This window comes from Lutra lutra, chromosome X (assembly GCF_902655055.1).
Source record: "Lutra lutra chromosome X, mLutLut1.2, whole genome shotgun sequence".
Taxonomy (NCBI): domain Eukaryota; kingdom Metazoa; phylum Chordata; class Mammalia; order Carnivora; family Mustelidae; genus Lutra; species Lutra lutra.
Genome location: NC_062296.1, coordinates 3514792 through 3527740, shown reverse-complemented (window position 1 = coordinate 3527740; position 12949 = coordinate 3514792). Strand labels below are relative to the sequence as shown.

The window sequence follows — 12949 nt, the reverse complement described above, 5'->3', positions numbered from 1 at the left end:
GCACTCAACTCCTCTTCGAAACATTTGGCAGACCCAGATCCTGAGCTCCTCCAGAACGGCCCTGCCTTCCCTTAGCAGTCCACCTGGTCCCGTGGTTCTGCTTGGACTAGTGTCATCTACCAGCGTCTGGTTCTGTCATGCCGAACTTCCCACAGCGCTGCCTCCTGAGCCCCCTCCCCGCCACACCCCCCCACCCCCGCGCTCCCCTTCCTCTCCCCTTTCTGAGCCTTAAGAGTTTCCCAAGCCCATTTCCTCCGTTATTTCGCTGCAGCCCCGCGAAGGAGGCAGGATTCTCCCCATTTGCCAGATTTGACAGGCGAGAAGCCTACCGTCCTGGGGCAGGGTTGGGGGGAGGTAAGTGAAGAAGCCAAGGTCACCCAGTCATTGGCGGAACGCAGCCTCAACCCAGCCCTTCTGCGGGCCCGCTGGAGCCCGGCTAGGTGGGCTCAGGCTGCTGGCCCGAGCCCCTTCTTTTCTCGGCTGGCACTCGGGGGCGGGCTGGCCACAATGACAGGTGAGCCTGGGTCGGGGACAGTAGGGGGTGGGGGAGCGGGTGCGCTGCGCGGGGCCCCTGGCGCATGGGCCTTGGGCGCGGTCGCCCCAGCCCGCCTTGGCGCCCAGGCTTCCGAGGGCTGGTGCCCGGAGGCACGACAGTGCCCGCGCCTTTGGCCAGGGGTCCTTGGCGCGCCCCTGGCCCGCCGGCCAGGCCCCGCCCCCTGGCAGTACGGGCGGGGGCAGGGGCGGCGCCGGCGGAGTGGGGCGCGGGCGCGCGGTGCTCGGTGCGCGCCGCCGCCCCTCCGGCCCAGCTTGCCGGCCTGCCCTCCCTCCCCCTCGGCCCGCTCTTCTCGCCCCCAGCACTCTCTTGCCCTCTGCCCGGCGGGCCGGCTCGCGGTGCGGCACGACGATCGCGGCCTGGCGATCAGGGCACGGTGGTCGTGGCGCTCGAGGGTGGCGCGCAAGGCGCGGGGCGCGAGGCCAGACCGGGCACAGCGGGGAGAGGGGGGCAGGCAGCGGCGGAGTCCCCAGAGGAGAGCAGGGGCAGGGGGGTGCAGAGGTAACGGGCAGGGCCTGGGCGCCCGACTGCGAGGGGCGGGAGCTCCAGGCGCACCTCGGCCCTGGCCTTGGGCTGGCCGGCTACGGGGGCCCCGGGGCGGCGGGAGGGCTGCGGGCCGGGAGCGAGGGAGGGAGGAGAAGGCTGGGCTGGGCCGGGGGCTTGGCAGAAGGGGAGCAGGTGGGCGGGGACAGGGGCCCTGCTGGAAGAGGCGCCGCAGCGAGGTGGCGGGCTGCGTGCGCAATCAGGGCGGCCGCCTCCTGGGCCCAGAGAACGGTGAGGCCGTTTGGGTTGGGCGCCCCAGCCCCGAGGGCATGGGTCGGTGTCCAGGGCCACTGAGCTGGGCGTGAGGCACTACTGGGGCTGGGCTCGGCTGGGCCAATGCGTTGGGGGTCTTGAGCAGACCCAGGAGAAGAGTGTGGCTGGGCCAGAAGCTGGAGTTCCTGGGCAGGGCGCAGCTGGCGGGCGACGGTGGGCAAGGACGGGCACTTTAAGGGTTGGCATGAGTGGAAGGGGACAAGGAGGGCCCAGAGTTTGAGCTGAAGCATAATTTGGGAGTTCCATGTCACTGGGTAGGTTGATGAGTCATGAGCTTTGGCGATCACAGAAGCCTTTCCTGGCGACCAGTTCTGAGTGAGGGGAATGGAAAGGGCTAGGATTTGGAGGAGTGGTTTGGAGGCCACGTCTTGGGACACCCGGTGCTCTGATGGCCTCCTGTGCCCATGCGAGGGGCTTTGGGAGCAATGTTTCAGAGGGCTGTGATTTGGAAGCTTCAACCTAGGCTGGGGTTAAGGAAGGTCTTTGTGGTGGCCCGTTCCTGCCTTCCTTCCTTTCCAGGCCTTCAGGATTCAGCTGTGTTCCTGGGGGGAGTGGGTTAAAAATTCCTTGGCCTACAGTCAGCCTTACAGTATCCACCAGGGGTAGGAGGGACACGTACATGCGTGACTGCAGCAGCATTCTCTGTCCTGAAGCCCTCACGCTTCCTTCCTCACTGTTGCCATAGCAACGCCCTATTGATGGTATATTTATGGGGAAAGAAGCAGGCGCTAAATTTTGGGGAAGGTGGGGGAGGCGGCCTCATAGCAGCAGCAGCAGCTACAGAATTATTAATGGAGTAGGCCCTGTGAGCTGTTTGGGGGTAGTTCCTGGCTTGTCTGAGGCTTAAAAATGAGCTAGTAACTTTGGCAGGTGTCAGGAGAGCACGTGTTCATGGCTCTGATCTGTGTGGATGTGTATGCACCAAAGTCGGGTGTGTTGGGGGCAAGAGGGAGCTATATGGAAGCTGCTATGTAATTTCTCTACATAAAAACGAACAAAAACAACACGGCAGTTCTCTGTGATAGGCAATGAAGTGTGCATTTTCCTATCTTCATTTATTAGTACAGCTTTTACTCATTCTTTTCAAACCCTGAAACACCCCGTGACTGGCGTTGCCCCTCCCCTCCACAACCCCAGAGATCAGTAATGAAGCAGAATTTTGAGATTAAATAGTCCGTCTTCACTCTTAAAACATCGAGGGCCAACTTTTCTTACAATGGTAGACCGCTCTGTTGACAGATTCACTCAGATAGTTTTGGGTGGGATCATTGTGGGGTTCAAAAGAGAAAATCCCTCTTGACACAGTGTTTCCATAGACGGATGTGAGATTGGCTGTTTTTCCTTTAGCTTTAATTTTATGTATGATTTGTAGCCTACCTGTTTGCCGGAAGGATCAGAAGCTATATTTGAAGCATACATGAGGCTCTGAACGCAGAAATAGAAAAGCGTGTACCACGCTGCAAGGGAAAAGCATATGTGCTAGATGGTCAATGTCAACACTGAACTTTCTGGCAGCCTAGGCAAAAACGGCGGCACAATGCCATTCACGTGTTTGCATCCAGTTAGTCACAAAACCAGAGCTTTTTATTGGGGAGGAGAGCAGCAAGGTGACTGGAATCCGTGTGTGAGTGGGAGCGTGTGGTGAGGAGAGCACTGTGCTGTGGTCACAGCTTCCGTAGTGGCAGGATGATTCCTGAGCAGGAGCAAGGCTTTTGGACCGTAGCTCACATTAGAGGCAACACTTGCATTGAGTTAGCATCTCAGTTTCCGGAGATCCCCAGTACCCTGTTGGGTGCAGACAGACATGGCGGGTCACCTGCCGTTGTCGCGTTAAGCTTTGCCAGGACCTGCTTCTCCAACATGTGCTGCCCGTTTTCAGGGAACATGCTTGTCATTAGAGGTATCTGGGGCTTGCAATTGTGAGAAAGATGAGTTCCAAAAATTGGTTTCTGTCTTTGTCATGGCTGATGTGCTTGATCTCACGTAATTCTACGTCTTTCTGAGTTCCTTTCCGACTCAACAGCACAAAGAGTTTTTGAGGGAAGTGAGGAATGAGAAACCTTGGCCTGTAGGAGGGTTTTTTTTTTTTTTTCAAAGAATAAAGTCAACCCTTAGGTCTTCTACAGTCTCTGAATCTGTTCATGGGGCAAAGAGCTGGCAGGTTAGCTTTGGGCTCTGCTGGACCTTAGGGAGCTCTGGGAAGAGAGCTCGGGCAACAATGGGAAGCTGTGAGTGGCACAGGGGGTGAGGTGCCTCATTGACCTTTGACCAGTGGGGGTGGGAGTCACATCCCAGGGCCAAGAGGGTGCCCTGTAGGCTTTGGGGTGTGGTTTCATTGTGACTCTGCTTCTCTCCTTTGCCAGGCAAGTGAGACGCTGGACCTGAGGGAGCAGCAATGGCAGGTGAGTTTGCCAGGCCCCAGGCCAAAGGGTGAGGGGCCAGGCCCACCGGCTCACAGAAAAGGTGCATGCTCACTTTTCAAGTCCTTTCCAGCTTGCCTGTCCCCAGGTTGTCCCTGGAGATGTACGCCTGCCCGGGCACTATGCACTATGAGAGGAACTAATATGACAGGCTGTGGGAAAGGGCGCCTGCTTTTTGGTGGAGCCCTGCCTGCCTGGGCCCTACGAGGGGCTGTTGACAGGAAAACTAGCTCAGGTTTGCAGAGACATACAGCTGGTACCATGCTGGGCAGCTCGACAGCAGCGGGGTTCTCCCTTTGGAATAAGTCGATATGGCCGGCACTCAGGGACATTTTGGCAGGAAGCATCTGTGTCCAGTCTACAGAAGCTTCGATTCTTCGCGTAGATCCTGTTACCCCCTTCCCAGAGGCACTCTCGGATTTGAATGCACCCGAGGGCTCTGTCTAGTACTAGATTACCTGGGGCCGGGCTAGTGATGACGACACAGGAGGCCATTCAGGTGGTGGGATGCCACCCGGTAGAGTCGAATGGGGTGATTTGGTATTGGTCACAGCAACATGCCCTTCCCTCTCAGTCAGATCCCATTTTCCTCCAAAACACCCGAGGCCCGAGTCTTGTCAGGTCTGTGGTACTCTAAGCAGGTATGTTGTGTCATCAGAGAAAGTCAGCCCTTTTGTCCCTTTCACGAAGGCCTCACCGTATCTGGGGTGGTGTCCTGCCTGCCGGCTTTGTCTTGCTTCCCTTCCTCATTGTGCTCCTGTTTCTGGGCTGAGTCTGGTTTGAAGGAGCCCCTGGGCACCTGCCCATTCCAGGCTTCAGTGCAGCTCTCTCCTCAGTGTTTCTGGAGGCCAAGAATGCCCATTCGGTCCTGAAACGGTTCCCTCGTGCCAATGAATTCCTGGAGGAGCTGCGCCAGGGCACCATCGAGCGCGAGTGCATGGAGGAGGTCTGCAGCTACGAAGAAGTCAAGGAGGTGTTCGAGGACAAAGAGAAAACGGCATGTGCTGCCCCGGGGCTGGCTTCTGGGAGCAGTGGGAGCCTCAGGAATGACAGGAGCAGGCCCTGGTATCTCAGGCCAGTCAGAAGCAACAAAGGAAAGGCAGCCCACTCTCAGGCCATAGGAGGACAGACAACATGTCCTTATAGTCCCAGCTGCATGATTCTGGGGGCGTCTTCACTTGGGAGCATTTCCCCATAGGCTCTTGGATGGCTCCGAGAGGCCAGTCAGGTGGGGCAGGGTGGAGAGCAGCCACAGGCCCTGCCTAACGTGCCAGACAAGCCGCAGGACTCTGAGGTTCAGCTGGGACATGAGGTCTTGCATGCAAGTGTAAGCAGCCCTTCTTTTTTTGTAGATGGAGTTCTGGAAGGGGTACCCGAATGCAGTCTACTCAGTCCGCGACCCTGCACAGAGTTCAGATGCCATGTATGTGGTGGTGCCCCTTCTAGGGGTGGCATTGCTGATTGTCATTGCCTTGTTCATCATCTGGAGATGCCAGCTGCAGAAAGCCACTCGTCATCACCCCTCGTATGCTCAGAACCGGTACCTAGCCAGTCGCGCCGGGCACAGCCTCCCCCGGGTCATGGTGTACCGGGGCACTGTGCATAGCCAGGGGGAGTCCTCTGGGCACCGTGAGACAGGGAGCAACCCGCAGGTGGTGCTGGGGCCCAGTCGAGGGGGCAGAACGATGGTCCGTCTTGAGAGCACCCTCTACCTCCCTGAGCTCTCTCTCTCCAGGCTGTCCAGTGCCACTCCTCCCCCATCCTATGAGGAGGTGACTGCACCCCAGGAGAGCAGCAGTGAGGAGGCGAGTGTCTCTTATAGTGACCCACCCCCAAAGTATGAGGAGATAGTGGCCACCAACCCTGGCTCGGACAAGTAGTAGGACTTCTGTCCTGTCCGGATTGAAAGCCTCCTTCAGGGGTCTCCTATTTTTTTTTTTTTTTTTTTTTTACTTTTTAAAGACTGTGCCAACACAAAACAGCCTTAGCCTCCTGTTGCCAAATAATTTCCTAACCCTGGATTTGTAGGAAGTCGGTTGTCAGAGACAGGTGGGGGGTGGGGGGTAGGGAACACGCATGCGTCAAAGCCCCTGGGGAGAGCCACAGGCTAGAGAGCACAGCTCTTCCAGAAGCCCCCATGCTCCCACCATCCTGTCCTCCCATCAGGAACTGGCTTCTCTTATGCCAAAGGTATTACCCCACTGAGCTGATTGTGGCCAGAATGTCTGTAGGCTCAGGCCCCAGGGCCACATGGCTGGCTGGAGACCTGTCTCTGTCTGAAAGCCTAGGCCACAGAGATGAGAGAGAGAAGCTAGCCCTTCAGCAACCCCTTTTCCTCAACTGCCCTGTGCTTTCTGTCCTTACTTACATTTTGAGGACAGGGACAAAGACTGAACAAAAACAACAAAAAAGAGTAATAACAAATAAATAAATGACCAACCCGATAAAACAAAACCATATAACCTGAGCCATTCATAGGGGACTGAGGGAAATCAGATCAACATCCAACCTCACACTCCTGACCAGACTAATAGGAATATTTAGAGCAAGAGGGAAGGAAGACAGGATACGTGAAGGATGAGGGACAAGGGCCTAGCTGCCAGACTGAGTGAGAGGCCTGTGTGAACTTGGCCATCCTGGAGGCTAACTCTGGTTCTAGTGTGCTTGGCCTTCTGAAGACCTTGCCTTTCCAGACATGTGTACTGGCTGTGCTAAAACTGCTACCCACTGGCCTGAGCCCAGTCATCGCCCTGCGGCCAAGAGCTGAAGTTTTCTCCTACTGAGGCTGATTGGCCAATAGAATGACTTGAACTCATGAACTTGGCCTCGTCAGCACTGTGCTTTCTGGCTTTGAACTTTTAGGACACTTCCCTTTTCATGAGCAGGTGCATTGAGTTGAACTTGAACTTCAGATGACTGATTTCTCCTTAATGATGGTGGCCACCTGGGGAAAAGATCCTAAAATGTACCTTTTTAAAGATTTCCTGGCAGGGGAGGTGGGGAAGCCTGTGACATGGGGTCAAAGGCCCATTTAGGGTTTGCTGTGTTATTGCCAGGTGCTGGTCCATCTTTAGTAACCCCTTTCTGTGGCCCAGAAGCTGTCCACCTCTGCATTTCAGTGAGGCTTTGGACAGCAGTGGGGCAGAAGTGACCTGCCCTTTAACTGACCATGACCATGTAAAAGACTCTCGACACTGCATCCCCTCACCCCTACATGTCCATCCTCCCGGCCTCAGTGCCAAATTACTTTTCCTCTGTGGTGCTTTTAAAAATGTAGCAAATTTTTGTGGGGTCCAAAAGAGTGCACAGCCAGGGTCTATCGGCAACTGCAACAGTTTAAAACCCACTGAGAAGACAAGCTTCTTTCTGTCCAAACAGCTCTCCAGGACAGGCATCGGGCCTCATTCTTGGACTGCAGTCCTGCTTCAAGGCCCCATATGACTTCTGGAGGCCTCTCCCATCCTGAGGACTTGCTTGGGACATGTTTCAAGTTTAGGAAATGTGTTCTTATCCCAACGAGGCCACCAGCTTTGACAAGTTGAGCTGGCAGTTGGGGGTTTCCATCCTTGCCCCTACCTCCCAGCCCTGCGCAGTTCTTGAAGCACCAGGGAGCTAGTGCAGTTTGTCCTTAGGAAGATTCTTCTAGAAATGTGTAGCTTATAGGAGACCGGTCTTAGTGGAGGCCCTCATGTGACTCTGATGGTGAGTCTCAATTCGGGGAACCGGTCTCCTGTCAGTTGACACTTTCTGCCCCCTCCTCGTTCCCCGAGAGCTCCCTGATGCTAGAGGTGCTGCCCAGGTACGTTCCACCTTTCCTTCCTTCCCCTTTCTCCCTGGGCCTCTAACACTACACTCCTGCCCTTCCCCACAAAGTTATTTTTGGCCTAGAAAGGCCTTGCTTTTTCCACGACAGAGGCAGCAGTCACTCCTGTTTGGCCACGTTGGAGGACCTGGGGCAGCCGGAAGCTCTGGGGCCAGCCCTGCCCTTCCAGCATTTCCTCAGGCAGGTGCCTGTGTGTGACCTGGGAGCGTGGGAGAAGAGAGCCAGGCATGGGCCCCGGTGACCAGAGCCAAAGGGAGTATGCCAAGGAATACCCGCTGCCTTTGGCATCTGCTGAGCCCTTCCCTGCCAAGCTGGGTGGGGATGGGAGGCGGTGGGAAGCAGGAGCTTGGCCTGGTGGAGGACAGCACGTGTTCCGTCCTGCAGGCGCTGAGCAAGGGCCTGCAGGGAGAGCGCACAGGCAGCTCCTAGGAGCCTGTGTTCTGTTAAGTTGCTTTGCAGGCTTCTCCCAGGTGGGCTTGCCACTGTGGTCTCCGGGACGTTTTTGCAGTATATTGTTGAAGCAAAGACTGTACAGTACACAACGGTCATAACTGCTCGCGGTGCACATTTGGTTTTTATGAATGCTCTGTATATATCTTTTCAAACTCTGTCTTTGTATGGTCATTGGTTTGATACGATGCTAAATCTGTAGTAGCCACTTTTGTTGTTTTTGGACTGTGTGTGTGTGTGTATGCACATGTGCGTGCCTGCGTGCATGCGTGCCTGTACACGTGTGCACATTGCCTTTTCTCATATGCTTATCTGAAACCGTAGCCAGTATGTGGCTATATTTGTACCAGGAGGATTCTGGTCTGAAGGGAGGAATGTCACCTCCTGGGGCTGGACAGCCTTTTCACAGGGCCCTGAGGGAGGAAAGCTGAGATTAACCGTCCTCACCGTCCAAGCCCCGCGAAGTCACCGCCTTCTGCCCCAACTTCACAAAAAGTTTTGGGAGAAGACTAGACAGCTCCACCCTGCGGGCCTCCGCTCTGTGGGTAACAACAGCTGAAGGAGATCTGAGCACTCCTGGGCCTTTTTACTTTACTTTTTATTTTTTGGTGGAAAAATGTGTGACTATTGACTTTGGGACTGGTGGGGCTAGTTATTTTTCATTAAGAAAAAAGAGAAAAGGCTTTAAAAAACTTTTTATTAAGACTTTTAAAAACAAGAATCGCAAACCTGTCCTTACACGCCACTCCCCATTGCCTGGGGTTTTCAAGACGAAAGCACAAGAGAAAGGGTGAGGCACGCAGGTGCCTCCTCTTCAGCTTGCGAATCCCACTGCCATTAGTGTGAATTCCTTAGGGTGCTTGGGAAAACAGGAATCTGCCCGGTGGGTTGGATATGGCCTTTCTGGTGGCCTGAATATGAGGAATTTGGGACAGGAAAGTCTTTTTGTTAAGGAGTTGGAGCCAGATGGTTCCTCTCTGGCTGAGGATTGATCTTTTGACAACCAAATAGTATCCCATGAGAAGAAGGAAAAAACAACGCTGCCTCTAGATTGTTCTTTTGTCTGGGGTGGGGGAAGGTGGGGGGACGGGGCTCCTATTCACCTACACTCTGTGCTTCTAGGAGTGTGACTGTGTGCTATGTCTTGCATGTGCTCTCCTGTTCAAGGCCGACATGGAGAGCTGGGCATCAAAGCTTTTCAGCTTGACAAGTAATGAAGCTCCATTTCAGGATTGTGCCGATTCAGAAACAAGCACATCCTCCCCACTGAACTCTGCTCATACTAATCAGTATAATTAGCTAATTTCGAAGTACTGTAATCAGACTGCCTGCAACTATGGTAAAAGCCTATTAATTTGAAGCCCACTGATTCAGAACTTATAGAAAATCACAATTTAAGATAATTCATGGTATCTGCCATTCTTGCTCTGTAGAAAAATTTGAAATAGTCTTCGCTTTAGTCAATTTTCAGAGTCTTATGTGTAAAAGGGATCTAGTTAAAATGAGCACCTTTTTCAAATAAAAGGCTCACGATATCAGGGATCCCTTCACCGTGCCTTCAGCTTTGGGGTTCAGCAATTCTCGTGTGTTAGGCTCTTTCTGTGTAAGATGGTTTCTTGGTCTCTCTCCATTGTGAGAAGGGTGAGTGCTGCCGCTTGTCATTCTCCTAGCCTGTAATTTAAAGTAACGTAACTGTGTATCTTGCTAAATATTCTGTAAGGCAGATGTTTTGCTATCACACTGGCCACTCCCATCATTTGCACCCAAATATTAAATGTAGGGAGCTTTTCCTTTCACAGGCTGTGGGCAGTGAGTCTCTCTCCCGCAAGAATTTCTCTGACAAGGATATCCAAATAGCACACCCCCTTGGGCTCATTGCCTCAACAGTTGTTCCACTGCCCTGAGACATCTGACCGTTGAACAGTGCCTGCCCTTCCCCCGCCCCCAGCCTGAGCATTAACAGAGATATTCAAGATTGGAAAAAATCCCACAGCTGCTTTTGTCTCCCAACCTGTCCCCCCTTCCGGATGCCACTTTCCCAGGCCTGAACACACCTGCTATTTCACTCTGTGATTGTGAATTTGTGACAGCGGAAATCCTGATATGTGCAACTGAGTTTATAGACATGATTACTGTGAAATGGATTCATTTTTGTACCACTTTAAACTGTGCTTGTATCCATGTGTTGACCCATGTCAGCTGGGAAATCTGTACATTCAGTAGTATGTTGGAATTTCGCTGGAGCCTGGGAACAACCAACAAACTTGCTTCTGATTCTCTCTCTCTCTCTCTCTCTTTTTATAATTGTTGCGTTTAGCTGTTAAATTTCGTCTCTTTCTGTACCAGAAGATAAATAATAATAATAAAGAGCACATGGCATTCACTTGTGTCCTCTCCTCATCAATCTTGGATTCTTGCCGACTCCCGAACTTTCACCGGGGAATGGATGGTTGTGGGCCAAACTTGTTTCTCCCAAAAGTCTGACTGTAGATAAGGAAACAGCCCAAACCAGTTTAGAAGCAGGAAGTAGAGATGTCCTTGGTCCTAAAGATTGTCCTCATGTGTGTAAGATGATCTCCTGACCCATCCCCCAGGGATGCGGTTAGTAAAGTCTGTCACAAATCAAGTTAGCAACTTCCCTGTCACCTGATCCCTGGTTACTAACAGAGTTGCCTCTTGCTAAAAGGATGCCTTACTTGGTTTCAGACTGGGGGAGGGGTGGGAGGGAGAAATTTTTCTGTGTCCTGTGGAAGTAGAATTTAAAACTCAGGCTTTGCCCTGACTCTGTTTCCTCAATTCAAATGATGGCAAAAGTCAGAGAGCATTCAGAGGGCAGGATGCCCTAGCTTCCCCTTCGTGGAAGTGTAGTCTTAGCCCCAAACACTCCCAGCTGTTGGTGTGGGGTGAGATATGGCTGTGGGACATTGCCAGTATAAGTTGGGCCAATCCCCAATTATGAAAATAATCCACACTTTAATAGGAAAAGCCATGGCAGTGATGAGAAAATGACAATGAAACTTAGGGCCTCTTTCAAGGATTGAATGTGGAGGCTAAATGCCGGAACTGACAGCCAGGGGCCTTGGGTTCCATTCTTATCAGGGACTGGCTTGTTGAGTGATGCCAGCCTTCCGGGGATGTGGAGAAGTCAAATGAATAGTCTTCAAGGAGACTCCAGGACACAGGTGGGATCACATTCTGGATATGGGGTTTGAACATTAGACTCTTTTTGTCAGAATCCAGCATTCTAGGCAGTGACTTAGAGTCCCAGGCTAGCCCATGTGAAGAAGCTAATACACGAGGGAGGCCTCAGGGTCCCAAAGTTCTTGTTGGGGCACCATCTGAGGGACTGGGCCTCCCTTTCTTTTTTGCCTACTGTACCACAAGACCACAGGTTGTGGGGCCAAGGCACTGGGATTGCTTATAGACCGTGAGGGCAAGTCAGGGGCAGGGGCATAAAGGAATGATGGCAGGGAAGGGCGTAGAGACTGCTTCCGGGTGTGGTTTGGATCCCTTTTTTCATTCTTTCCCCAAGCCTCCATCCTGTATTACTGCCAAACTCTTTGAGCTGCTGGTCCGAGACTGCACCTAGTGAAGGGGTGGAGGGACAGTGGGAAGGATCCATGAGTTGTGCTTGGAAATAATCATAGCCAGCATTTACTGAGCACTTAGGGTAGTGCTCTACCCTAGGTAGGCCACCAGACCTTGTGGATGCATTAACTAAGACAATCCTCCCAACACACCTGTGATAGCTGAGGGAAGGACGGCCTTTTGACCAAGGGCTCTCAGACAGGAAGCGCTGTCCTTGGGGAACTCACATCTTCCCTGAGTGCCCCACACCCCGGCTCACTCATATGACACTGCTTGTCTCCTTTGGAGGTCACTTTGGTTTTGTTTTCCTGTTGACTGTCCAACCTGTTAGTGTCCTCACACCTCCTCCTGCCCAACTGTTAATTCCACAATAACAGGGACCATGTAAAACATTTTTTTCCTCACTTCTTCCTTAGAACTTGGCACATTGGCTGTAGGTCAGTATTCAGTGAAATAAAACGTGTTGATTGATTATATTCTCCAATTAGGACCCAAGCTTCCGTGTGTTAGTTTGCTCTAGCTGCCATAACGAAGTACCACAGACTGGATGGCTTAAATGATGGAAATGTATTCTCTTACAGTTCCAGAGGTTGGTACGCTGAGAACTGGGTATTGGCAGGTTAGTTTCTTCTAAGGTCTTTTCCATTGGCTTACATGCCACCCTTTTCTGCCTGTGACCTCACATGTTCTTCCTTATGTATATGTTGGTGTCCTAATCGCCTCTTGCTGTAAAGTCAAACACTTTTGATCTCATTTAACCTCAGTTACTTCTTTAAAGAGCCTATCTCCCAATACAATCATATTCTGAGGTATTGGGGGTCAGGACTTCAACATATGAATTGGGGAGGGGGGTTGGGCAGGAAACACAATTCAGGCTATAACAATCCATTTGTAGCAAGGGGAGATGTTATTGCTCCTTATCTCAAACCTGAGCATATTACGCACTCTAGAAAAGCTTGGGGGTGGACTTCTCGTCAGTCTCAAATCAAGCCCCCCAGAGCAGTTTCTTCCCTACCACAAATGGACAGGCCTGGGCCAGCTGCTAAAGGTCCCAACAAGCCAGGTGGGATTGGGATAGAAGTGGGCTTCAGAATAATTTTCCCAGGCTTTCTCTGTGGAGAGTGATGTGAGAACCCAAAGCTTGAAGAAGAGACAAAATCTTTGCATCCCCTCAGATTTTTTTATAGACAAAATATGTTGTTTTTAGGAATCACAAGACTAGCAGCTCCAATAACAGTGACTTTTGGCAATTTCTCTGAAGATCTCAAACTTCATGATGGATTCAGTTTCACCAGGCTT

General features: G+C 52.5%; 1 protein-coding gene across 4 annotated transcripts; it reads left to right on the top strand.

The window, feature by feature from the left end:
* The first annotated feature begins 405 nt into the window (after positions 1 to 405).
* Positions 406 to 10445, top strand: PRRG3 (proline rich and Gla domain 3). 4 transcript variants are annotated; one of them, XM_047716600.1, is made up of 4 exons: positions 406 to 514; positions 3733 to 3771; positions 4626 to 4786; positions 5142 to 10445. In XM_047716600.1, the coding sequence occupies exons 2-4, from the start codon at positions 3765 to 3767 to the stop codon at positions 5667 to 5669; spliced, it is 696 nt and encodes a 231-aa protein (XP_047572556.1). In that variant the 5' UTR covers positions 406 to 514; positions 3733 to 3764; the 3' UTR covers positions 5670 to 10445. The 4 variants fall into 4 exon arrangements, with proteins under 4 accessions (XP_047572556.1, XP_047572553.1, XP_047572554.1 ...); XM_047716597.1 differs by lacking the exon at positions 406 to 514 and adding an exon at positions 842 to 1054; XM_047716598.1 differs by lacking the exon at positions 406 to 514 and adding an exon at positions 1256 to 1327.
* The last annotated feature ends 2504 nt before the right edge of the window (positions 10446 to 12949 follow it).